A 27,745-nucleotide genomic window follows, 5' to 3' on the forward strand; every position below is an offset into this window, starting at 1 on the left:
GTGTCCAAAGGATCTGATTGTACCCTTTTGACAAAATATTACTAAACTTGATCAGTTAGTCAGAAATGTTTATTCATATTCTTTCAGTCCTTTGCCTTTTTCACTTTTGTCTAGGGAAAACAAAGAAATTATGCAAACAACAATTTTATTACCCTTCCCTGTTTTTCTATTCTTACTAGCAGTGATAATAACAACAGCCATTTATTGCATGGCAGTGGAGCTGAGATTTGAATCTAAGTCTGCTGGACTCTAACATTTAGAGTCGTAACTAGGATGTTGATACCTTTAGATACTGTGGGTTTGCTTGGGACAGTAGGAGGAAGCAAGCAGAGGGAGTTTTGAAGTGAACTGGAAAGGAAAGGAGTTCTGTTTTGTAGTAGATGGAAGGAAACAGACTTTGGAAGAGGAAAAGGTGGGGAGAAGAAAAGAATGATAGGAATTTTAAATGGAGCTAGCCAAAGCTAAAATGTTTAGTTTCTATTACTAGGAACCTCTGGTCCTTTCTTGGAATACTTGAAGTGCTCCCAGCAACTATTATAGTAGAAAATAGATTGTTAGCATTGCTGGTATAACTTGAAGCAATTTTATATAGAGTGTGGTAGTTATATCTTAGAGCTGTGCCATCAGTATAGTAGGTAGCTGATAGCCACATTGGACTACTTAATGAAAATGTAAATGAAACTTAAAATTTACTTCTTCACTTGTATTAGCCACAGTTCAAGTGCTTGATAGAATAATTCCCAATTGGGCAGCACTGTTTTAGAGAACTGTTTTCTACACTATTGTTACTTAAATGCATTGTAATGGCTCACCTGAGACTTTCACTTCCATGATTTGTGTGGGAAAAGAGTTTTAAGGTCCTGAAAACTGCTTTTTTTCATTCCACATTCTAAAAGTTGATAGTTTTATGATAAATAAAATTTCAAGATTAGGTCATTCTTCTCAAACCGTTTGATGAACATATTTGGAATAGTATTTTCAATACATAACAGAGGCAATAGAAAAGGGCAACCTGGAAGGTAGAAGTACTTTAAGATCTTTATATTAGGGATAACAGACTTAAAAGATATTTTAGCTTGGAAAGGTAGAACCTGGGGAGAGAGATACAGGGTCGAAATTTGTAAATTAAAATGATCTGAAAAGTAAACAGAGTTAACATAAAATCTAGAATGAACATCACTTCTTTGAAATTTATTTGTGGTAAATCAAAATTAAAAGAATTTGTTTTGACTTATAGGTAATTAACTTACAGAATTTGTTAGTAGAACTAGAACTAATAAATAGTCTATGTAAAATAGACAGGATTATAGAGTCATAGATACTTAATCAAGAAATCGGGTTATATTTAACTTTTTGGGAAACCACAAAGGAGAATAGTCAGGGCCACTGACAGCATATTTCTTAGGTCTTTTGTTGACCACAAATTACTGGCTATGACCATGAGCTTGTATTGTATTCCTCTGCTTCTGTTACTGGAAGTTCAAAGCAAAACTGGTATTAAAAAGCCTGGATTCTTAGATTTAAAAGTGGAGTCTAGGCAGATAGAACAGTTAAACATGAACAAATTAAAAGTTGTTGAACTTAAACGTGTGACTTTGATCTAGTGAAATGCTAAGACCTCTATCATTTTAGATGAATAAACTGGTAATGTGGCATAATTGTTTTTAGGTGTGGAAACAGTTAATGCATGGTATGTTCCAGAAGAAGCACATAAGTTATTAAAATTTGGAGCACTCGAACAGTTTTTTAAGCAGATTTCTAACATGTAAAGAAGGAAAGTTTAACAGCTTGATTGAGGTCTCTTAGCTTCTCATGATAAACCATTACTTATGTACTTCATTGCAGGAGTTAAAAGAGAATACACTATTTATTGCAAAATATAAATTATATGTTAATATATAAATACTATAAGCTTAATATTCTTAAAGGAGAAATATTACATCTTCTGAAAACTTCCTAGGTTTTTAAAATACTGTTAATTTTCAAATTGACATTTTTTTCACATTGAATTAACTCCAACTTAAATATTTTTTATTTTCAGATTTTTAGGATAATGTGGGTGAGTGTATAGTATGACTTTCCTAAATAAATTATTATACTCAATTATAGACTTTACTTAAATAAAGAATTACAGTCAATTATAGATCATACAGGAGCACAATGTAACTAAAATCAACTAAACTGGGACGTTGTCTAGAGCAGTGTTTCTTAGGCTTTTAATGTACTTATGAATCTTGATAAAATGCAGATTCTTATTCACTAGGCCTGGGCTGGTGGTGCCTCAGATACCCTGCATTTGTAACAAGTTCTTAGGTGATATTAATACGGTATTTTTGAATGAATATCAAGTAGCGTAACCTATGATTTTATGAATATTTTAAAAGTAATCTGTCTTCCATCGATTATAGTTGTTCAGGTCACAATACTTCGGAATTATCCTGCACTCTTGCTCTCTAACACATACTCATATTTGATCTTGTCAGCAAACCCTTATAACTATATTTTGAAAACAGGTAGAATCTGAGCACTTTTCATCACCTTTGCTACTACTGTGGTACAAGCCATTGCCATGTTCTCTCTAGATTATTGCAGTAGATTCTTTGCTGCCTCTACTTTTTTCTTTGCTTCCTCCTCTGCTTAAAATTCCGTATAGGCCCATCTCACTCAAAGAAGCAAATGTATTTATTTACCTACTATCTCTCTGTCTTCATCTACTATTTTTCCTCTCACTCTATTCTAACCATTTATCTCTTTTTTTTTTTCTTGAACACACCAGACGTGCTTCTCTACTCTGCCTTTGGACTTTCATATTTGCTATTCTCTCTGCTTTAGAATGCAATTCCTCTACATATTAAAGTAACTCTTCTTTCAGATTGCCAGTTCACATGTCACTTTATCAGAAAAGCTTTTTCTAAACACTCCATGAAATAACAGCTTCTCCACTTTCTCACGAGTTAGCCACACTAATTGTATGGTTTTTATTCATAATTGTATTGTTTTATTTTTCCCCATAGCACTTCTCAACATCTAACATATCAGATATTTTACTTTATTTTATCTCTCCCACTAGAAAGTAAAGGCAGGAATTTCTGTCTTATTCAGTTCTGTACTTCGGGTATTGCCTAATAGTATACTGATAGCACTCAATACATCTTTGAATTAAAAAAAAAAAAAATTCCACAAAAAGCTGTCGGGCCTCTCTTTAAATACCTTCATTGATAGGTTATTCTACCTCCTTTCAGAACAGCCCATTCTATTTGAAGATAACCGTTAACCTTCTTAAGCCTTTTGTTCTTCCAGGCTACACGTTCTTGCTGCTTTACCTTTCTGCATATGATATGGTTTCCAGGGCTGTCACCATTTTAGTCATCTTCCCTGGACTTTCATCATTTTGTCCCTAAAGAATACTACTAGAACTAAAATAAATGTTGCACATGTAGGCTGAGTGAGGAACTTTTCTCTTGCTTTTGACATTCTGTTTTTATTAAGGTAGACTGTGATCGTATTAACTTTTTTTTAGTAGCTCTAGTCCTCATTTCAAATTTTTAATCCAAAACCTTTAAATCATTCTTATATGTGCTACTAAGTTTCTTATCTTCTGCTATACAATTGGTTTTTGAACCAAAGTTGGGCCTTTACATTTCACCTTATTTAACCTAATGGAGAATTTTCCTGTGCAATAGATACCTTTAATGTAGAAACTACCATGAACAAAAAATTACTTCATATATAGATAGAAGAATAACTGATGAAATTGGTGATTTCTTGTGCCTAGTTATTATGTATTTACATACATTGCAATCACATGACTTGCCTCAATTCAAGAAATAATTCTGAGTTGATTTAAAAAACAATTTGCCTCATAAATTTGTTCCCTTTGGCTAACATTAATTTCCCGTTTCTCATTTGCCTCTTATAATCACCATTTTCTAGTCTTCTGGCCAGAATAATATTTGATTCCTTCCCTGTGTTTATGTAGTCACTGAATCTCAAAAATATTTCAGCTCTTTAGTTTTTTGATTTTTCTGTTCACTTCATAGCCAGTTACCCTACCTATGCAAATCTCTCTGCTTCTAATATCTCTCTATTATAATCAATTCTATACTTTTCTGGCTGCTCATTCTTTTAAAGGGTTCATTTCTATCACTTTTCTCACATCAGTGTTCTTTAGAAGAATCTATAGGATTGAATTTAAATTTCTCAGTCAGCCATTAGAGATCCCTCTATAATCTAACCCTGCTTGATTTACATTGCTCTGCTTATAGCTTTTCTTACCCCTCAGTGTAATCTTTCAGATGAACTTCTTGGCACACATGCCCATCCCTCCTCAGGACACACACACACACACACACACACACACACACACACACACACCCCTTTACACCTTTAGTCTTGTTTTTGCCAGATTGACCTAGCTAAATACTATTTTTTTCTTTTTTATTATGTCGCTCCTTAAATACCTTGAACACCTCAACATATATAATATATCACCTTCAATGAAAAATCCAATCCAAACTGATCTCTTTTCTAAGCTCTGATTGTATTTATGTCTGACCACACAACTTATCTTTTAGTCTTTGTTGCTTAATACTTATATAAGGCTTTTCCTTTCAGTAAGACTTTGTGCTCGATGGGCAAGGAACATTAAAGTATTGGATTATCCACAAAATTTACTGATTGGGCCTGTACTGTGTTCTTTTATGTGTAAAATAATTTCTTACAGTTCTGGGACTTATTTAAAAAATACTGGGAGAAAGCAAACATAAAAATTCTCTGTTATAATTCATCCTATAGGAAACCCCTTTTCAAGGCGAAATGAAGAAGAAAACTGTATATACCCTAAATGTGGGAGATCAGGAATATGAAGATATGGAAGGTAACTTTTCCTTTTTATAAAGTTTGTATGTTAAAAGCAAAACTGAGTGTTTTCAAACTGTTTATTTGTATACATTTCAAAATACACAAGGAGTTTTTTGTTTTTTTCTTATTTTTCCTCTTAAATTTTGAAATAAGCTGCCAGATTAAGAAGTGCACACATTATTTTTCTTCCTCTCGTGTCTTATTTTTAATTGATCAAGGTTTTTGGTTTGTAGAGCTCTTTTGTTTTTCTCTTTAAATTTTTGCTCCCTATTTGTTTAGTAATTACATACTTTTTCTGTTTTTTTTATTGTTGTTTTTCAAAATAGCATTGATACTTTCCTCTGCTTCTAAATTTAATATTTTAATCTTCGCTGCCGATAGTAGAAGAATCTTAGAACACTAACTTTGAGCATCCTACTCGAGATTTATAGGTTATAGTTATCCATCATTTTGGTACCTTTTTTTTTTTTTTTTTTTGAGCACCACAAATTAAACGATATTTGATACAGACAGTATTTGGGTTTGGGTGGAGGGTTTATTCTTCTCTATTTCTTTTCTTTCTGGGGAAAAAAAAAAGTTCATTAAGTGAGAAATCTGTTGGTAAACTCTAGGTTTTTGTATTTATCCTCTTCACAACTATTCTAAAATAGGTATAAAATTTTGGATTGATAGGTTTTTTTTTCCCTCTTAGTACATTGAAGATATTATTTAAGCCGTTTTCTAGTTTTCTTTCTTGCTGTCAAGAAATCTCTTTTCAGCCTTAATGACAATTAATTGTCATTCCCTGGTAGATGACCTGTGTTTTTCCTCTTTTGCTTTTAGTACGTTTTCATCTTTGATGTTGTACAGTTTTGCCACATTGTTTCTAGGCTTGGATTATTTTTATTTTTCCTTTATCTGTTGGATCATGGTTTTTTGTTGTTTGGTTTTAACTTATTTTATCATTTTCCAGTCATTACTGCTTTAATTATTGCCTCCTCTTTATTCTTTCCTTCTGGACTTCAATTAGTATGTTAGACTTTCTTCTGACCTCATTTCTCAACAACCTGTCTTTCACAGGTTATATCTCCTTGTCTGTCCTTTATAGTCTAGGTAGTTTCCTCAAATCTTTTTTCCAGTTCACAAATTTCTATTTCTTCTGGGTCTAATCTGCTGTTTAATCATTCTGTGTAGTATTTGAAAATTATGATATTTAAGCCAATGTGTATGTAATTAAAATTATAATAAATATAATGTATAAAATATAAATATAAAAATAAGTATATCTAAATACTTGTTTCTGCTGATTCTTACTCTGAGCAACTTATTTTCTTAGGTTTGGTAATGTTTGATTACGAGCTCATATTTGATAAATTTAATCTGTGGAATCCTGGGTACCTAAATTAGGATGCTTTCCTCCAGAGCAGCAGTCTCCAACCCTTTTGTCACCAGGGACTGGTGCTCTTATGAGAATCTAATGCCTGATGATCTGAGGTGGAGCAGAAGAGGTGATGCTAGCACTGGGGAGAGGCTGCAAATATAGATGAAGCTTCGCTTGCTCACCCGCTGCTCACCTTTTATGCAGCGCTGTTCTTAATAGGCCGCGAACCGGTGCTGGTCCACGGCCCGGGAGTTGGGGACCCCATTTGTATTTGCTTTTTCCTGGACCCATGCTGGGACCACTTTAGCCCCGTTTGAGGGTCTTGGCTTCACATGGAAGTCTCTCAGAAAGTTTCCCTACCTGAGTTGGTCCTAAGGGTTAGTCTCCAGACCTGAACATTAGTGTGGACATTTGTTCCCAGGATGATCCCAGCTTTTCCATTTGCCTGGTGTATAATCACATTTCATCTGACCATTTTTGTTTGTTTGTTTTATTTTATGTTGAATCTTGGAGCTTCTTTTATTTACTTTTGAGCCAACAATACATACTTTTGTGTGTTGATTACATTTCTGATGGGCATTTAAATCAGTACAAACCATAGGGGTATAATTTGGTATCTCTATTCAAATTATGAATGTAAATACATATTGATCTAGCAGTTCCATTTTTAGGAATTTACCCTATAAATATACTATTATTAAAAATGTGAAATGACAGAAGTTTTTTATTGCAGCACTGTTATAATACCCAAAGGTTGAAAACAAGTGCATGTTTATCAGTAGGTTAAAAAAAAAAAAAAATGCAGACTGGTGTATATAGTGTCCTAGCATTTGTGTGAAGGAGGTTTGAAAAAATATGTATTAGGATTTTCTTGTCTGTGTATTAAAGAAACCTTTGGAAGAAAAGAAGAAAGTAGCAGTTGTTAAGTGAAACTGAATGGATGGGGTAGGTATGAGTGGGAGATTTGTCACTATAACTTTTTTTTTTACTTTTAAATGTTTGAATCATGACTTATTTTAAAATTAAATTTATGCAAAATCCTTTTCACTCCCCCATTAAAAAATAAAAATTAGTAAATTTGGGGGGTATAATGCTTAAGGAGTATGTTTGTTATAATGTATCTAAGATCTAATTACTTTGTAATAGAAAAGCCCTTTAAAGTATCTAGTCCATAATACTGCCACAAACATGTCATTTGATCTGGAGAACTTTAAAGCATATGTGGCTTCTTTACTTTATAGGCAAAGAAAACAAAGATAATACTACTACCACTGGCCCGTTGTACAGTGAAGCTGACAGATGTCCAATATGTCTTAATTGCCTATTAGAGAAGGAAGTTGGTTTTCCAGAAAGCTGTAATCATGTCTTCTGTATGACCTGTATTCTTAAATGGGCAGAGGTGAGTCTGAGAATAAATATTAAATATTATTCTATATTCTCTACCACGATTTCATTCTACCTAAAGATACTGGTTTTCATAAATTATTTTACAGTACTGTGTTCCCCTTCCTTTGGACAAATTTCATTGTATTATTCAAATTCTGGCAGTATATTTTCTTTTATAAAAAATTTAAATACATACTTTTTAAAAAAACTTTACCTTATAGGAATAAGAGATTTTTTTTTTCTTGTAGAAATGCAGTAATTAATCTTCAGTGTACTTGACCCTCTTGGGATATCTGTTTACTACTAATGACACCTTCTGTCTGCTGTGTGTTTTATATTTTTCAGATAATTTTTACATAGATTATTTGATTTCTTCTTTATATCAGCCTTGTGGGATGACCAGAGCAGATGTAATAGTGTCCTTCTGTTTGGATTTTGCATTCTATAACTTGGCCAAGGTCTCATACCTTAAGAGGCAAAAATGAATTTAAAACTTCATTTTCTTAACTCCTGGTTTTAATTTAGTATGAACTAAATTTAGAGGTTGAGTTAGATGTATTACTGAATTTCTTCATAAATAGTAAATGATTAAGAAACAGGACATTTTGGACTTTAATGTATTATGTTGACTCAGTTTGGGCTCACTTAAGTAGATCATGGTACTGGTGCATTGTGAAATAAAAATTCATTGTCATATTAATCATGCTATGTAATCTGAGTAATTTGTCAGTGCGGAGATATTAGTAAAGGAGGTAAGTCTCAAAAATATTTTAACATTAGTTGCTTTCAAATTGTTTAATGTCCCTAAGCATTTTGGAATTAATCACTTATTATATAATTGGGATTTTCAAAGTTCTCTGTTTACTTATGTTCTCATTAATAGGGTGGAAAGGAGAACATAACTGTATACTGACTATGGCTGAGGTTTGGGAGGAAGATAAAAAAAGATTTGTACCAATTGAATTCATAATAGTATACTTGGAAACAGTTCTTTTTAGAATAAAATCTAACCTTGTCTTTGGCAGGAAGGGACTAAGAATAGGTGAAAAAAGTATTTTGAGTTTAATTTAATCATTTAATATGATAATAAATCTCTATGTTTGCAGGAGCATTGACTAATGAAATAAGAATGCATATTTTCTTTGCCACTCAACTAAAAATTTTATCTGTGATGAATTTAGTACATCTTGGTTTGCTCTGTGATTAAATCTTTTTAAAATAGGAGATATTGCTTCCAGTAGAGAAATAGTATTACTGGATGGGTAGTGGGCTCTAAGTCAGTGCTTCTCATAAGATTGTATTCAGTGAGTACATAATTATGAGGTTCAACAACATAATCTGAGTTTGTATTTTTCTTTATGAAAATGAGAATTTAGTAAATAGACCCAGTTCTTCATCTTTCCTTACCCTCTGTCTGCATCTTTCACACAACCATGAACTTTATTATGGTGTACATGTTCCAGGTTTCTCTAGGGTATGTATCTAGAAGTGGAACTACTAGGTTGTACACTATGCACTCTACTAGATAGTGCTAAACTTATCTATGTTTTTAACTCTTGTTGAATATTTTTAAGTTGAAAATACTTGATAACATATGTAGTGTTGCAGTCAACACCTTTCTTGAATGTAATATTTTCCTTCTTTTGTGTTACTTCTTTGGACATAAACATTTGATTGAAGCCAGATTGCTTTTAAAAGAAAGTGCTTATCTGCTGTACTGCTATAAATTGTGATGGGGTAGGATTGGGGGTGTTGCGGTATTTTTTAAACCAGCGGTCCCCCATCTTTTTGGCACCAGGGACCAGTAGCTGCTATGAGAATCTAATGCCTGATGATCTGAGGTGGAGCTGAGGTGGTGATGCTAGCTAAATATAGATGAAGCTTCATTCTCTCGCTCACTCACTGCTCATCTCCTGCTGTGTGGCGGATTCCTAATAGGCCATGGACCAGTACCGATCCAAGGCCTGGGGGTTAGGGACCCCTGCTTCAAACAAAAGTAATCTTAAAAGTGGACAATAAACAATATTTTGAATTATGTCATTGTCCCTAATGGGGTTAGCAGCCATCAATTAAATAAACCATTAAGTAGAGAAGTAACAAGAACACAATCTACTAATAAATTGTTCATTATACATAATAAATTAATACTGGTTAACAAAATCACTTAGACTTTGAACTAAATTTTAAGTGAATATTTTATTGGTATGATAAAAATTAGATGTGTTTTGAAGTATGTATGTGCTTTGACACATAGAATCAGATTTCAGATTCACTAGTATTTTTTTCATGGCTATTACTTATTAATCTCTTCTCTCTCGTTTTCCTCAACTCCCTTCTGTTTTTAAAGAGGCGTGCAGTTTACTTTGGATTTCAGGATTAGAAATAAGTATATATATTCAGTCTCTTAGCCAGTCAGGCCCTGTGCTAAAGATTTCTTATATATTCTTTCATTTAAATCACTATGTCATTGTTTATTTGATATTCAAGGCAAGGATTCTGAACTCTAATTTGTTTCTAAATACCTCACGAGATAGCACAAAATTAAAATAACTTAAAAACTGATACATAGTTTAAAATTTTACTAGTGTTTATTTCTTTGTAGAAAAGTAGAAATCAAAGTGAGATTTACAGTGTTTGGAAATCTACATAGTAAGAAAAGAGTTCAAAATGTATTCAGGATCATTTTCCTAGTCTTGTGTTACTTTCAGAAATTCAGCTGGGCTCTCTGAACTTTGTATTTAAGGTTCACTGAAATATGATTCAGAATGGATATCACGAACCAAAAAGGACTAATTTATTTACTTTCGCCTTAGTATTTTAGGCATTGAAGAAGTTCTCTTCTGTAAGAAAGAAGTAAAGTTAAGATATATAGTAATCTAGTATATTTATTTTGGACACAATTTCTGAAAATTTTTATGCTTTTTAAGTATCTTTATCCAAAGTCAAAGTTAGTTTCAGTCTCTTCAAGCTCTAAAATTTTGATTCCTTGGTCATTTAAAACAAAAGCCATGTAAAGACTTTAAAGTGATATAACTGAATTTAGTCTCTAAGTATTTCAAAGAATCCGCTTTACCTAGGTCAGAAAGATTCAGGATAATGGAACCTGTGGTGGCGTTCATGGCCATAGCCTAATTACCTTCCTTTGAGGACACTAGAACAAAATGAAGTTAAGCATGTCCACTGTGACTATGTTTAATTTCAAGGAACTCATAATAGGTAAGCCTATATTGGTTTATAAAATACTAATGATGATGTAGAAGTAGAATATTGAACCAAACAAAGACATGGTATTTGACTTGACACTTAAAGAAACTTGAAATTTTGGTTAAATCATCAATATTAGAGCTGAGAATCTGAAACTAAACAAAAGAGGGCCTCTGGACTGGTAAAATGTGTATAGAGCCAATACACTGTAGTTTATCATCTACTCAGAAAGTTACTTATTTATTTTACCCATACTGTGAGCAGAATCACAGGCGAAACATATTCACAGTTTTTAACTTTCACCTGAGTTTAACTTTGTCTGATTTCACACATTTTAAAGTACAGTCACGTGCCACATAATGACATTTCAGTCAACTACGGACAGCATTTACAATGGTGGTCCCATAAGATTATAATGAAGCTGAAAAATTCCTATTGCCTTGAAGTCATAATCATCATAATGTCATAGAACAGCACATTACTCACATGTTTGTGGTGATGTTGGTACAAATAAACCTGCATTGCCAGTCATATAAAAATATAGAACATATAATTATGTACATAATACTTGATAATGATAATAAATGACTATGTTCTTGGTTTATGATTTACTGTACTGTACTTTTTATCAAAATATTAGAATGCACTCTTTCAACCTATTAAAAAAGTTTGCTGGTTCATGCCTACCCATGGATACCGCCCCCCGCAAAAAAAAAAAAAAGTTTGCTGTAAAACAGTATACTGTGTTATACCGACAGCAGCCTCATACATCTATGTATACCATGTCTCATGAGTGTATCATTTTCTTTTGTGCTTGATTTAATCTCCGTTGTTTTGTGCAGTAGCATGCTGTATAGTCTTATAGCCTCGGAGCAATAGATTATACCATAGAGCCTAGAAGTGTAATAGGCTATACCTTTTAGGTTTGTGTAAGTGAACTCTATGATGTTTGCACAATTTTGACACAATCTAATGACACAATTGCCTAACGACGCATTTCTCAGACTGTGTCCCCATTGTTAAGCGGTGCATGACTGTAGATAATGCGACGAAGTCTGACAGATGGCTGTGGTAGTGACAATTGATTGTAATTATGATCTTCTATAGATAAGAATATACCCCCTTCACACATACACTGGTTAAGAAAAGAGGATTTATTATTTGGTATGTTGCCAAGAAGTGGTTAAAATTTTGGCTTTTATAGGTTATAGTTTGAGAACTCGGAAACATTTTATGTTTGAAGCATTCAAGAGTTTAACTCTACTTAAAGGGGTATGTAATATATGTGATTAGGAGGTTCTTGATATCCTCTGGGGTTCTTTTATCTTTTAAGAAATATAAAATATTCTTATCTTTTAATTATTGAAATGTGATTAACTTTCCTACTTTAAGAGAATTATCTTCCCTCAATTTATCTCAGTCTTCCATTTCATATCAAATGCTGACAGCTTCAGTTTGAGAAAGTAAGGTTAATGAAATCAAAATTGGACAGTTGGCAAAGATGTTTTCTCTCATGAGACTAGAAATGAAGAAAGTCTTTCTGTGGTGACATAACAGTTCTTGAAGAAATCAAACAACAGTGTTCAATGCAGACAGGTGAGGAGTATATTTTTGAATTAATACATACCAAAAAATCAAAATAAGACTAATTGACTTACATCTTGCCTACTGATGTATTTTATATGCAGATGTTCCTTTATGCAGTGAGTAAAAATCTGCACATCATTCTGTTGATTAGATTACTTTTTAGTGTAATTTAGCAAAGTTTTATTTGGATTTTTTCAGTTTTTCAAAACTAAAATTTAAATTTTCTTTATTCCTGAACTAAAACAAATTTCTCAGTTACGTAGATCTCTGTGAATAATAATTTAAATATACCTGTGGAGCACCACTATTAGTCATTATCTTTATAATTTATAAAGCATTTTCAAATACATTATTTCATTTAATTCTTACAACTTGTGCAATACGTGATTTGGGGCTGTCTGTCTTCATCCTTAAATTGGGTGAGAGGTTGCTAATTCTGACTCCTTCAGAACTTGAATTTGTGACTAATTTTCCCAAATCACCCATTGTTTTTACCTTGTGGATTAATCCTTTGGTAAAACTTTTGGTAGAACAAAGAATATTTTTTACATTTTGAACACTCATTACCTAAAACATGTATGTAATAGATTTTCATTTAATAGTCTATTTTTAACAGTTGGGTAAATTAATGTATATTTCTGTATAGCCTAGTTTTAAATGTCAGAATTTATAAAATGATTTATACAGGTAGTTTAAGAATTTTCTGTTTTTATATTAGAAAAGAAGTCTTAGATATTAAATGTCAAAAGAAATTAAGATTAAAAGTAATTCTACCTAGCTGTTGTAATGTATCTGAGAAATTGAAAAGATTCCCTTTGAATAGTTAAATGCTTTCTTGGTGTTAATTTTATCACTGACAGTCATTTGTCCTTTAGGAATACATTCCTGAAAGCTGTTATAAAGAACCAGTTTCACTAATACGGATTGACAAGGACTATCTTAAAAGAACTGGTTAAGTGTGATAGGGAACATATAGGCTGACTACAGGTGAGCACTTTCTTTGGAGGTCCAGGCCAGGTATCTTGGAACTACCAACGTGAAAAGATTGGTCCTGGTGAATAACTTTAAAATAAGCATCAACCTCTAATGGTATGCATTCCTAAATGATCTTTATTTGATTTTGAACTACAGTTTTATGTAATGTGCTCTATTTGTTAGGAGGGATAGATTCTGTTCTAAAGATTCCCATAAACAGACAAACCTACCTGTAAGCATATGTATTGGGATTTAGTCTTTAAGCACTTACCTTTAACACTTCCTTCTCTCTCTCTAGGAGGGGCTATCTGTAGGCAGCCTTTGTGATTGAGGATAGAGCAGCAGCAGGAAGCAAGAAATATTAGAAATCAAGAATCCTGAATTCCCAAATAAGGAAGGTTTCCTGTTCTTATATTTAAATATGGGTTTGTCTGAGCTGGGAATTTACAACGCTTCAGAATACTAGGGTATGTTTTACTGAAATCATTAGGAAAATTTTTTTTCCTATCAAAATTGCCTCCTTAACTGTCATAACCTTAGTACAGAGCAGTCACAGTAAAATGTACGCTCTGTTGAATACACATTACATTGTAAAGCAGTGATCAGATTCTATTACATTTTGTAGCTGTATCACAAAGTCGAATGGTGATATGGAGTATTTTGATTATAAAACTAAATTAGATACTTTAAAAATTATCAAAATGAAAGCCATATTGATTTAAATAGGTGAGTAATGAAGGGTATTTTTGTTGTATATAAGGAATCAAAATGGCGAATAATCAAGGGGTATTTTTATCTGTTGTATATAAGGAAAACAAAATTTGGGGTAATTTTCTACAAAACTAAAATCACATTTTTAAGCAGAATGGGTATATTAAAATTTTTTCTACATTGGTTTTAAATGTGAATTTTCTAAACCACACAACTTAAAAACTAACTTAGTTTAGTGACACAAACTGTGAGGTAAAATGTCTTTGAGACTTTATCTACTGGCTATAAGGATGAATGCCTTAAAATTAGGCTAGTACAAACCATTTTTAAAAATCTATTTGTAAAACTTTTCTATTATAGCTATTCGATCATCACATTATGTGTAATTTTATGCTTTACTGTCTATTAACAGATGGTGTCTTTGAACATTGGCATGGTTTTAAAAAGCTTCATACTTGTAGTATACATTAACAAAAAATTAAAGGTCTACTTAATTTTAAAAAATATTTTAATTTATTGAAGTATGCTGTAAAGACTTAATTCAGAACAACTGAATTTCTTTTGTTTCCACTTTGAAATACTTTGCTAAACTGTTCTAAGGTCAGAAATAGATGTAATTTCTCAGTAGTCAGTTCAGACTACTTTTGTCTTTTCTAGGTAACTTGTTTTCTGAGCTATGCTTTTGTTAACTCAGAGAGAATAAATGGGTTTTAAGAAATTTTTCTAATAACTGGGTCTGAGCCAGAGAAAATCTGTTAACTTATTTTCTAGTGTTAACTCGATTTTTTTTAGGAACTATGAAGATTTGATACTATATAGCAATGGTTTTCCAGCTACTACTTTTTTATTTTTTATGTTTTCTTTCTTTTTGTAATAGTAGTGGAACCCTTTCTTCAAATGAAACCTTAGACAAATCTATGGCAATTACGCTTAAGGAAAAAAGAACAAAAACAAAATCTTACTCAGAACCCCATTATTTGAAACTGATCAAATGGAATGGCTCAGGTTAAAACTGTCAGTTTGAACATCGTAAAGGAAAGACTGCCATTTAGCTGATGTCAACAGAGGAAGTTTAATAAAGAAGAAAATGGGACTGTATAATTTCAGAGTTTTTGAAAGACTCAATGCATCTGATATAGAATACATTTCTTGAACACAAACAGTGGCTTTCTTTGGATCTTAGTAAGTGTTGCGTATTGAAAGAGATATAATAAAATGATATAATTTAATTTCCATATGTCATGCACTTTGCAAATTCCAACAAAAAGTCACTAAGAACTCATGTCTCTAACATGTATATATACATCGTATTGTGGGTTATCTTTTTGTTAATGTAACTAGGCTTTTTTATTGTTAGTACAGTGAAGCTAGTTGATGGTTAGAAGACTACACAATAGTCTATGCCACACACTGTTAAAATATTATTAATTCCTTTATTTCTCATAAAAAACTTAGAAATTAGTCTTATTATCCCCATTTTCACTAATAAGGTAACTGAAGCAGAGAGGCTATATAACTTTCTCAGGGTTACACAAAAGCACAAGATATAAAAGTAGAATGTAAATCCAGAGCCTCTACACATCTGTCTTAGTAGTTTTTTAAAAAAACATTGAAGGAAACATTTTCATTTATTATTGTTTTATCTTTTTTAGAAGTGTTACAAAATTTACCTTAAAATAAAAATAAAAACATATTTTGAAACTTTGGTAAAAATAAGAAATACTTGAAAGTTTTTACTTTTAAATATTCTGTTGAATTATAGATGTATTAATATAACTTCTAGACTAAGAAATTACATATAGTACATGCTAATGTGGTAAATAAACAACAATCACATAGTTACAATGCTGAGTTCTTTGAACTAGAATTGCTATTTGCATTGCATTATCAGAAAGATGTGGATAGCTTTGTTGCTGCTTGTAGTAAAGCTTCTTAAGGTCATATTTTCTGTAAGGAAAGTAATAGCATCCTAAATCCATAGTATTTGGAAGTAAGCCATGCTGGCTTCTACCAGTCTGAAATGATTCAATATATAATAAGGTCACATTTCCTAATTCAGATGTGGTAAAGGATTTTATTAAGGCCTACTTACTTAACTTTAGCAGAGTAGTAAAAGTAATTCAATTTATATTTTGGCTACTCCCAAAGTGACTCTTGAGCTTTGTGAAAATGTATTATATGATCAGGGGCTACACACAGTCTGATCTGCCTGTACTTGGCTAAGCATATCTTGATTATGTGCCTGATCCAGAAAGGCAAATATCACGTTTCTTCACTAGAGAATATAAGATGATTTATGAAAACTCCATTACCATCTTGTGGTCTTTTAGATTATTGCTATTAAATTGTGAAAATCCTGTTTTACTCTTTGAATTATTTTGATATTATTAAACCACAGGTATTAATAGCACCTTTCAGTGCTTCATAGGCTACAGAATATTCTCTCCTACCCTAGTAGACAACATACTACATCTTAAACAGTTTAAATAATATAAACTCATTTCTATACAAATATTTAACAGTAGTATCAGAGGAACTCTTAATTATAGTTGATGTACATTAATTTTGAAAGTATAGGAAATACGTTTACATCAGGATGAAGTGGATTTAGAATCACAGAGTGATCGAAAGATAATTTTCCTTAATCTGTAAAGAATTACAATTCAATTGGGAAAAGACCAACAACCTAGTAAAAAAAAAAAGTGAGGCAAAGGGCATGAATAGACAGTTTTTATAAAAAAACAACTTTGAAAAGCTATTAAAAATATGAAAATATGCTTAACCTAACTCATAAAAGGAAATGTAAAATTAAAACTTACAGCATACCATTCCATTAAGAATGGAGCAGCTCTGAAATAGTAATACAAACTAATCTAAGGTATATAATTAAGAGAAAAACTATCGAGTTTAGCGTATGAATTATATTTTATATTAAAAAGATGCATATATATGCGTATGCATTGGATATCTCCAAAAGATACATAAGAATCTACTTTTGGAGAGTCCAACTAGGTGGTTAGGGGAGAAGTGAAGGAATCCTTTATTTTCTCCATTATCTTTAAAAAATTTTATTGCTGGTTTAACTGCCTATTCAAAATAATTTTGGAAGAAAACACTAAGTCATAAAATATAAAAACCTGTAAAGGACCTGTGCGAGGTTTTTTTTTGTTTTTTTTAACAGCTGATTTAGAGTTGCCCACGTGCTTTAGATTCACAGAGCTGTTGATTTCAGCCTAGCTCTCATTATACCAGTAGTACTCAACTGGACAAGCAGGTCCTAATAGTTATTATCTTGATAACAGAGATGGTATCTCTCTTTGTCATTGTATTTAACTTACCTAGCAAACAGTAGGTGCTCAATAAATATTTGAAAAAAATTAAACCAATTTAAGATATTTATTACTTTGTGGCATGATACAGGTGGAAAGTATTTTATCTTTGAAGAAAAAATTATCTTTGTTTCCTGTTCCAGTGGAAAACTTATAAATGCATTTGTTATAGTTTAATTTTGATCTATTCTAAAAAAACATATATAAAGTTATAATTTGCTAATCATTTGTTTCAGACACTGGCTTCATGTCCTATTGACCGAAAACCTTTTCAGGCAGTGTTTAAATTCAGTGCATTGGAAGGTTGTGTTAAGGTAAGGCTTAGATTTTGATTTTATTTTGTAACATGAACGGTATAAATTTAATTCAGTTTTGCTTTAAAAGATTTCCAGTTTGAGTAAATTTGTGAATTGTTCAGCTTTAGCTTTAATTGGTGATTATCATTCCTTCTCAGCATGATAGCCCAGACTTTTATACAAGGACTCAGAAATTCTGAATCTTTTTTTTCCTTTGCTCCCTAAAGAAAAAAATGGTGGTCAGCTTACGTTTTTTTTACAAAATGTATTAGAGCTCTGATGCTCTAAAAGAAGTTTCACGTTAAGTCTTAATTACAAAATATTTGAATTTTTAGAATAATTTTAGTGTGAGGACTTCTATTTCAAAAATATTTATTAATTAGTTGAATAGTGTTTTGAATATATTTTTCTATTTAAAAAATGTTTGAAATGGAGTAGTAGATCAAAGACTAACCCTCACAAAAACTTAAGTCCAAAATACCTGAAAAGTGTGTTTTTATTAAAAAAAAAAAACATAATGTTGAGAAGATTAAGCCAACAAAATTAAATATAAAATAGTATCTTTGTTCTTAAATTCTGGTGCTTGAAAGAGAATGAGTTTAATTGGAGAAAGATAAGGGGGTTTGTGTAGATCTTGAGCGGGACTTCTTACAGTTTCAAAGTTAGAATGGACAGACGATTTTATTCTTTAATTAAAAGTATAGTTTTATTGTAATGTTTAATTCTAATTACACTATAATTATAATTACACTATAGATGCACACACTATACATACCTCATTTTTGTTAATTATTATTAACCATGATTATGATTTGTATTCACATTTACTTTTGGCTTACAGATAAAAGAAGAAAAAAGAAATAGAAACATATTCCTGAGTTAATGAGTAAAAAGTGAAAATAGAAGAGTAAATAGTTAAGTAAAATGTATGAGAAAGAGATTTCTTGGGGTATCTCTTACAAGTCACAAATGATATATAGCTAAAAATAAGAATACTTAATACATACATATATGATGCCATTGATGGAAAAAACAAACTTCCCAGTTAGCACTATAAGTTCATGACAGCTTGTTTGCTGTCTGTGTGAGTAGAAAGGGACATGAAAGCAGTATACAACTATTTAAGCATTAGATGTTCTCATTATAGGTATTTATAATTTGTCTTGATATATTTTTAACAGATGTACAAATAAGATGGCAATTCAAATAAAATGACATGAAAAATTATTTTGCTGCTTATAATTGTATAACTGGACATCTATGCAAATTAGCATATATTTTGGAGAAAAGATATAAATGCGTATATTATAATCAAAATTAAAGCATGACTTTTCTGAAAGACATGTTCCATATTTTTCTAGACTATATATGTTTTTTGCTAAAGATTCATTTGCATGTATTAACTTCCAGACATTTTTCTGTTGTTTCATGTGAAACTTTGTTCCATTGCTGGAATAAAAATTTGTTTTATTTAATAGAGTTTGTACTTAAAAGTTCGGTACACTGTTAATCTAATTTTGTCAAACTTAAAAGGTACTTCTTTTATGTGATGTTATCCGTATACTCAAAATATCTTCCTTTGACCTTTGCTTCTTTTGAATCTTCACTTTATTATCCTTTTCCTTTTACAACTAAACTTGAATGAGACATCTACACTTGCTTACTCCATTTTCTGTCAATTCTTAGTTCCATTGAGCCTGTCACTTCCATCATTTTCTTTTACTAAAACTGCCCTCATTAAGCCAGAATAATCTGACTGGCCAGTCCTATGGTTTCTGCATGTAATGCTGTCGAGTACCTTTATTTCCCTTGGCTTCCAGGACATACTTCTCTTATGGGTATGTATTCTTTGTATGTATGTATGTATGTGTTACATTTTACTGTATATAATGTACATGTGTGTGTGTGTGTGTTACATTTTACTTATTTGACCTTTTACAATCTTCTTTGCCATCTCCCTGCCTCTTTACCTTTTCTTAAATCATTGGGGCTCCTCATAAGATCGTCTTTTCAATTCTCTTGGTATTACTTTCCCCCTAAGGCTTCTCAACTACTTCAGTAGCTTTTAATGCTGTCTATATTTTGTATGGCTTCTAAAATTCTGTCACTAGCCTAGATCTTTTTCCTTAGAACCAGATTTGCATTTTCAGCCACATTTTGGACATCTCCATCCATAATACCAAAGGAATCTAAACATTAACAAATCGAAAAATCTTCTAGGAGTTTTCCATTTTTTTCTTTCTACACCCAATCAATGCCTCTTTGTCTGCTCAATGTGCCTAAATTTGTTCCTTCTTCATTCTTCTGCTATTAACTCTTTGTAGGCCCTTGTGCTATCATCTAGACCGGTTCTGCCTATAGAAATAATACTATAAGCCACTCTATGATTTAAAACTTTTAGTAGCCATATTAAGAGTAAAAAGAAACAGTTAAAACAGATTTTTATAATATAATTTAAGCTAACATGTATTATTTCAAAACGTATTATTTTTAAAGAACTATTGAGAGTTTATCTTTTTTGTTATTGTTCTAAGTCTTTTTACATAGTCATGCTGAGCTCTTTACATTGTGCTCAGTCCTTACAGTATATCCAATTCAGACGAGCCATATTTCAAGTGTTCAATACCCATGTGTGGCTAGTGACTATCAGACAGTGTAGATCTAGACTACATACTGTAAGAGCTTTCTTCTGTTTTCCTGGCTTTTATAGTCTCTCCTCATTCTTCACATCACCACCAAAGTTATCCTAAAAAATAAATTCGATCATCTCATTCACTTGATTTAAAAACGTCATATATTCTCTGATTCCTATAGAATTATTTTCTTAATTTGAGGCCCTTTATAATCTCGTCCAAATAGTTAACATCAACTTCATATTCTACTAATCTTCCCCATCTGCACTGGCTTTTGTACTTTTTCCTTAATTTAGAGTATTTTTTCTTAGACAAATTCTAACTCATTCTTTAAGACCACCTTATAAATTATCTGCTCATTAAAGTCTCCAGAATTAGTTTCTCAGTCATTAATGTATATGCAGATTTGTGCTCATATATCTGATATGAGCACTTAGTCTGTTTACAGGCCTATCTCACTATTTTGTTTCCCCAGAGTTTGTTTTAAATATATGGTTTAGCATGCTTGAATGAATAAGCATATGTGTTTGGGCTACACTTTTATTCAGATAATTGTGTTTCTTTAATTTTTTATCTTTTCAGGGGATAATTGATAGGTTATCATTTGTGATGCTAGACTATCACTCTAAATGGGTGATTTTACTTTTCTCCTAGGTTCAAGTAAGACAGTTGAGAGAAACAAAACATAAGAAAAATGAAAATTCTTTCAAGAAACAGCTCTCCTGTCATGAACATTCTAAAAGCTGTGTGAGGTTAGTGATGAACTTTAGAATTGGAATCCAAATGTGTAGAACCAAATGTGTAGTAAAAGAAATGAGTACTTTTTAAAAAAATGTCAGGTTTAAATGTATTTTAATTACTTCTTTTAAAGCACATACTTGATAATTTAAGGAAGGATCAGCTGAAATCTGAGAATATAATTTGAGTTCTATTGTTTTTTTTTTTTAGAGTTTTTTGGGGCGTAGGATCAGTTTTAGATTGATATATTTGTAAAATAAAAATTTTAGAGCAGTGTAAAATTTCTGTAAATTTTTCTGAATGCTTACTCATTTTTGTATGTATCACAAACCAATAATAACAGGTAAGCACAGCACACAGACTACATTTTGAGCATCACTGGACAAAAAGTAGGAAAAAACAAATAATATAGCTCACCATTCTTCATGAGACAGTTATAATTCAAACTATTATCTTTCTTATTTTGCTTCTTTGTATTACAGCCCACACTTGTTACCAACTATAACAAATATTTGTTTAAAAAATCTTTAAACATGTTTAGATTCATTTCTTTAATTGCTCTTATTAAAACAATTAGAAATGCAGTGCTCAGTACTTGAGTTTAACAGGTTTTAACATTTTTCTAACTAATTTGAGTTAGTAATATACTGGAAATTAATTTATTATTAATATTTAACTAGTACTAGTACATTTAAAATTTAAGCCCATTTTGATCTGAAATATATTTACAGCTGTCCAAAAGTTGTATTCTTAAGTCAATATATTGTCAGATTCATAATTAAATCTATAACTCATTAGGACATTTTATCAGAATACTAATTTCTTAAAAGAGTAAATTTATTTAGTTACCAAATAGTTGACAATAGTTCTTGAAATTTATTGAATCATGCCAATGATTTAAAACACTGTAGTTCTTTTTATCTTCACTTTTGGGAAGTTATAGACTTCTTTGAGAATCTAAAAAAAGCTGTAGACACCTTCTTCCAGAAAAACATGTTATAAAACATATTTACAGACAACTTTGTATATGATTTTTAAGGGATTCATGAAACACCCACTATAAGAGCCCACCCACAAACCTAAATTAACTGCATTAGAGCAAATTTTATTTACATTTGCTTTTAACTATCTTAGCTTTGATTCATGCAATTATGTTTACATGATAGTAGCACATGGCATAATGAAGAAATCCCTTTTGCCATCTTCATACTTAATGTAGCTTCTGTCACTGACTGTGACCATGTCATGTATATGTATTTTTGTGCTTTCTTAGAATTACCCCAGTTCTCTTGGCTCTTGCTTGAGAGTTTATATACCAAGTTCATTCAGTGGGTCTAACATTGCTGAGGTAATCCACAGATTTAATTGCTTTTTTTTTTTTAGGGATTTATGGTAGGGGGATGGTATACGGAAATAACATAAAAAATAATAATTTGGTTTTGTCCCAAGTCAGACCCTTAGTGATTTCTCCCAAGGTGCAAAACCTGCCGGCTATTGGATATTTATAGTACGTTCTTTTTGAAGTCTTTTGGATATTTTTGGCATTTCTCTTATTCAGTCTTATGTTTACTGCATATGGCTGAATAGTTTCTCCAGCACTTTGACAATATCCATTCAGTGTTTCCTCTCTCTTCTGAAGTAGTGAAACCCTGACCTCCTTTCTTTCTGATATATCCTACCAGTTCTAGAGAAAAGGATTGCAGTGGTAGGTATTTTGTTTCGTGGTAGTGAACCCTCCATTGTAAGTCATTAAGAGTGGGGAGGGGCAACTGGTCATGCTTGCTTTGCTAGAATTTAAAACTCAGTGCCTAATAGATTTTATTTTGGTGGGTAGTGAATTGAAAATAAATGGGCAAAATGACGATTTTCGCTTAATTATCTCACCTATTTTTTGATGTTTACAGAAAAAAAGTCATAGGAGAAGATCTGTTAAGGGCAAAGCTTTATGACTTGAAGATACATAGTAAGTGCCTTTTTACTTTTGTTCTCTGCTTTTTTTGTTGACTTTAATGTTTGTGCCAAAATTCTTAGTAACATTTTGGTTTGGAAAACAGTCATGCTGAGCTCTTTACATTGTGCTCAGTCCTACATTAACTGCTTTCATGGAGTTATTTGTGCTGTTCCCTGCACTTTTTGTTTTTATGCTCAGCTTGGAGGAAAAGAAGAGGAGAACGAGTGAGTGAGTGAGTGAGTGAGTGAAGAAGAAAATACGTCTTGGTGGTTAGCAACCTACATTGTGGTCTTATTCCATTTCAACTACTTGGTGGTTAGCAACCTACATTGTGGTCTTATTCCATTTAGTGCAGAAGATTTTAGGGGAGATGGGATAAAATACCTTGTGGACCAGTAACTGTAAGCTGTAGCAAGGGAAGTCTGTGACTGAGAAGTTAATTCACAGTTCCCAGAGGAAGTTGTGGTTTGGCCTCTAATCATACTTCTAATTTGAAACTTTGGAAATAAAGCACCTCCTACATATTTATCTATGTGAACAGTTAAATATTCCCGTCTTTTGTTCTTATCTAGTACATAGTTCTATACAGGAAATGTTTGTGGCAGGGCCTGAGAAAAATGGCACAGTAGTGTTTTGTAACTCCTCCTGGGAGCTCAGGCTGTTTATTCTATTCTAAAGAACAACTTACTATGAACTGTTTGTAAGCATTTAATTTCCAGGCTAGGTTACAATGAATTTCTCTTTATAGATAGAAACAATGAATTCATTGTTCTTGAAAGTAAGTGATAATCAGTTTCATTTTTTTTATAAATTATGAATACTAAGTTTGGTTGTTAGGTTTTTTTTTTCTGATTGGAATTAACATGATCTTCTTAGGTTTATAGATCCCTAGATTTACAGATTAATATTCTTTCTTTGATAATGTACTATTAAAGTGAAATTGCACTAAAAGGATTGCTCATGATTAGATGAGCATTTTTATTTTTTTTTAAAGAACTTTAGATATCAAACTTTATTTTTCTAAGACATTGCTGTAGATTAGCATACTTTTTTTATGGATAGACTTTGCTTGGTAACTCTAGGGTCAGATATAATATTTATTGCAGAGGAAAATTAAATGATGTTAACTAGATTTCCTGTAGATAATTTGGCCCACTTGTCACTATGTTAATCTTCATTTTAAGACTTCTGTAATTTTCTTTAAGTGAATATCTTGAGAAACATAGGCAAATCTTAAACCTAAAGTGCTTCAGTGTAGTGAAGACCATTTATGAGAATCTGATTTATTTGGATTTGATAATTTATTTTACTATTCAGAATATGAAATACTAAACAGGTTTTTAATGGCTATCCTAAACTAATTTAATATTGAATACCTAATTTTAAATTATAATTCTTAAAAAGAAATTATTCCTGCTAGCAGGTTAACATTGTCAAAGGCCTGTAACGTAATGTCTTGTCTACTTAAGTGAAGATGCCTGAAGTCATTCGTTTGGTTAGGATAGGCAGAAATACTCATTATACTTTATGAGTAGATGATATAAGAGTACTAATAACTAGGTAATTATGTGGAAATGTCTTAACTGAATGAGTTTGGATTCATTTGAGGGGTACTGGGTACTTATTTATTATCCATTTAGTTAGTTTTTCTATGATATTGCTTTTTACTTGGGGAGTTTAATACATCAAAATAGGTTATTTACCTGATGAAATAATTAGCTTCTGTTTATGAATGTTTAATGAAAATTACTCAGGTTTAAATAAACATAAAAACTAATTGGTCCATTTTGGAAGATGCTAGAAAGTTAACTAATTTTGAAAACAGGTACATTTGCTTGGGAACTCTAGGATCAGATATAATATTTATTGCCGAAAAAGATTAAATGATGTTTATTTATGAAAGGAAAGATCCAAACATCTATCTTGCCTTTCCTAAATAAACTATGCGTCAGGATAATCGAATAGATAATAAAGGAGAGTTAAATTTTTTAGAAGTATTTCAGCAAATAATTGAAGATGGAATTATAGAATTTGAATAACAGCATTTTATAAACTAATTTTATTTAGTTCAGTTTATTTGGATCCATATTCTAACATGTTGTAAAAAGAAGGTAAAAAATATAACTTTATGGACAATTAGGAAAATTGAACATTGGGTATTTGATATTAAGGAATTATTGGAGTTTTTTTAATTTTTTTTTTACTTATGATATGGTAGTAAGGATTTTTTTCTCCAAGGAGCACTTACCTCGTAGAGTTAGTTATACACTGAAATATTTATGCATTAAATGATATGATCTCCAGAATTTGTTTTAAAAAGATCTTGAGAAGGTAGTAGATAAATTAACATTGGACATGAATTAATAATTGTGAAGGTTGGGATATGGGTAGTACAGGGTTTCATTTTGCTATGCTCTCTACTTTTGTATTTGAATTTTCTGTAATTAAAAGACGTGTACTATTAGAATTTAATAGGCTATTTTCCTTCCATAGTGGTACATAACCTAATTCAAGGACTTACAGTTAACTTCAGTGAAATACAGTATGTTGTCTCATTTTGTGTTTTTTTCTACTAAGGTTTTAAGTTTCTTGTGGGCGGTAATTGTGTTTTCTGTGAGACATTTTCCAGTTTATTATACAAAATGTTAATGGTTATTAAGTACTTGTTTTTTGATTGCCCTTGGCTACAACTCCCTAATAATAAAAAGTAACTAATCAATAGATGTAATAAACAGTAAACAAACTTGGATGCCACCAGTTTCAAGAAAGTTATTTCCTCTAGTCAAGGAAGGAGACAAAGAGATTAATATAAAGTAAAAATGGCCAAATGGTAACATTAAACCTACTCTGTAGGTGTAACTTTTGTACTTTATGGAATGTTCAAAATCGTTCATAATCATAAACTTAAAAAAAATTTTAATAGGCTAAATATCTTGGCTAAGATTACTCAGCTAACAATTGGAGCAGCCACAATTTGATCCAGTGTTCTGGCTCTATATCCAATGCCTCTTCTCACTACAGAATAATACTAAAGCATGATATTGTTAATGTTACCCACCTTAATCCTCTCACTTTATGGTTCTTTGCAACTTTTATAACTCAAATTATTGCCTTATTCTGGTGGCTCCTGTTTAGATGCACTTTTGAGCCAAAAAATAATTTTTAATATAAAATTAACTCTATTATTGATAGTATAATATCTGCTCCCTACTTCATAAACCAATTAACCTTGATTATTTTGCCTTACATTTAGAAATGTGATAGGTGTCAGTCTTTTTTTAACAGGCTAAAGTTCATGAACCATAGCTAGAAGAATAGAACCTTACAGAATTTTAACCTTTAATTTTTAAATTTCTTCTGAGGTTTCTTAGATATTATTAACAAATGACCTCTTTAGAAGACTAAGAAACTACGGCCATACCACACTGAACAAGCCTGATACTGTCTGATCTCGGAAACTAAGCAGGGTCGGGCCTGGTTGGTACTTGGATGGGACACCCCCTAGGAAGACCGAGTGCTGTAGGTGTAAAAAAATAAAAAATAAGGGATTGTAAGCTGACAAGATCCTTACAATCTGTGAGGTTAACCAAGGGTTGCCTTGCCTAAAAAAAAAAAAGAAGAAGAAGAGGAAGAGGAAGAAGAAGAGGAAGAGGAAGAAGACGATGACTAAGAATATCTATGTTACTTGTAATTGTCTTAGAGTTCAGGGACAGTAATGAGCCTATCATGCAAGAGAGATGGAACCTTGGATCCTTAAATGTAGGCATTCGATGACTAAACAAGAAATAAGAGACAGTTAAATTAAGGTGGAGGTAGGTAGTGAGAAGTTGTGCAAATTAAATACATCTTTAGATTTACCTAGTTACACAGACAGGAACCGTAATGTCCTAGAGATAATTTAAATTTCTTTTTATAAAAGAACTTCTTGAGGAAGTGTTGTCTGTCTCTTAACCTAGAATTGCATGGTTAAGTTTTAGAAGAACCCAGTTTTAGCTTCTTTAATTTCTTCAAGTTTTTTGAAGCAGGAAGAGGCTGTTCTTTGAACATTTATATATGACTTTCTACCTGAAGTTATTTTTATGTTATATATAAATTAATGACATTGTGAACTTTTTATCTGGATTGGAAAATATTAATATAACATTAGTTAAAAGTTAGTAGTCCTAGTAGACAATTTTATTGGAAGTAGGCCCCTTGGGTTTTGTACTGGTTTTTCCATTAAATCATCTGTGACTCTAGGAAAATTATATAAATTGTTTAATTTCATACTTTTATTTAATGAAGATGATGTTGGCTCACTTGAAAATTGTAAAAGGTTAGCATACCTTTTGGAAGATCTATTAAGGAAATATCACTTTCATTTTTTAGTTATACTAGATAACTGAATTTACTACTTTTAAAAATTTTAACCTTTTATTCTTGGAATGGACATTAATTCTGGCTAATAGTTTATAATTGATGTACTTTATAAAAAGTATCTTTTCAGGCATTTCTTAATGGAGTACTTCTTGAAATACATGCTAGATCCATTTAATTATGGCTTTATTAATTTTGGAATCAATCAAATTTTAATTGGGTGCTACCAAGCACTGGGCGCTAAGCTCAGAGCCTTTATTATACTGGTTTGTATTGTAGAAAAAGATATTTTTATGAAACATTTTTTGAGATTAGTGTTTCATGAAACAAGTTTGAGATATGCTGAATTTAAACAAAAA

The 27,745-nt window shown here is 31.5% G+C and overlaps 1 protein-coding gene and 1 pseudogene across 5 annotated transcripts in view; both read left to right on the plus strand.

Moving 5' to 3' along the window:
* SCAF11 (SR-related CTD associated factor 11) overlaps positions 1-27,745 on the plus strand; it is a 65,692-nt gene that overhangs the window by 20,884 nt on the left and 17,063 nt on the right. For all 5 annotated transcript variants that reach the window (XM_039882235.1, XM_039882236.1, XM_039882232.1 and 2 more), the window contains 5 exons: positions 4,795-4,876; positions 7,462-7,619; positions 17,649-17,726; positions 20,996-21,093; positions 22,984-23,042. In XM_039882235.1, coding sequence (XP_039738169.1) covers positions 4,816-4,876; positions 7,462-7,619; positions 17,649-17,726; positions 20,996-21,093; positions 22,984-23,042 — 454 coding nt within the window. In that variant the 5' untranslated portion in view covers positions 4,795-4,815. The remainder of the gene's footprint in view (positions 1-4,794; positions 4,877-7,461; positions 7,620-17,648; positions 17,727-20,995; positions 21,094-22,983; positions 23,043-27,745) is intronic.
* LOC120618735 (uncharacterized) lies at positions 26,438-26,556 on the plus strand (annotated as a pseudogene).

This window comes from Pteropus medius, unplaced genomic scaffold, assembly GCF_902729225.1.
Source record: "Pteropus medius unplaced genomic scaffold, Ma_sr-lr_union100, whole genome shotgun sequence".
Lineage (NCBI taxonomy): Eukaryota > Metazoa > Chordata > Mammalia > Chiroptera > Pteropodidae > Pteropus > Pteropus medius.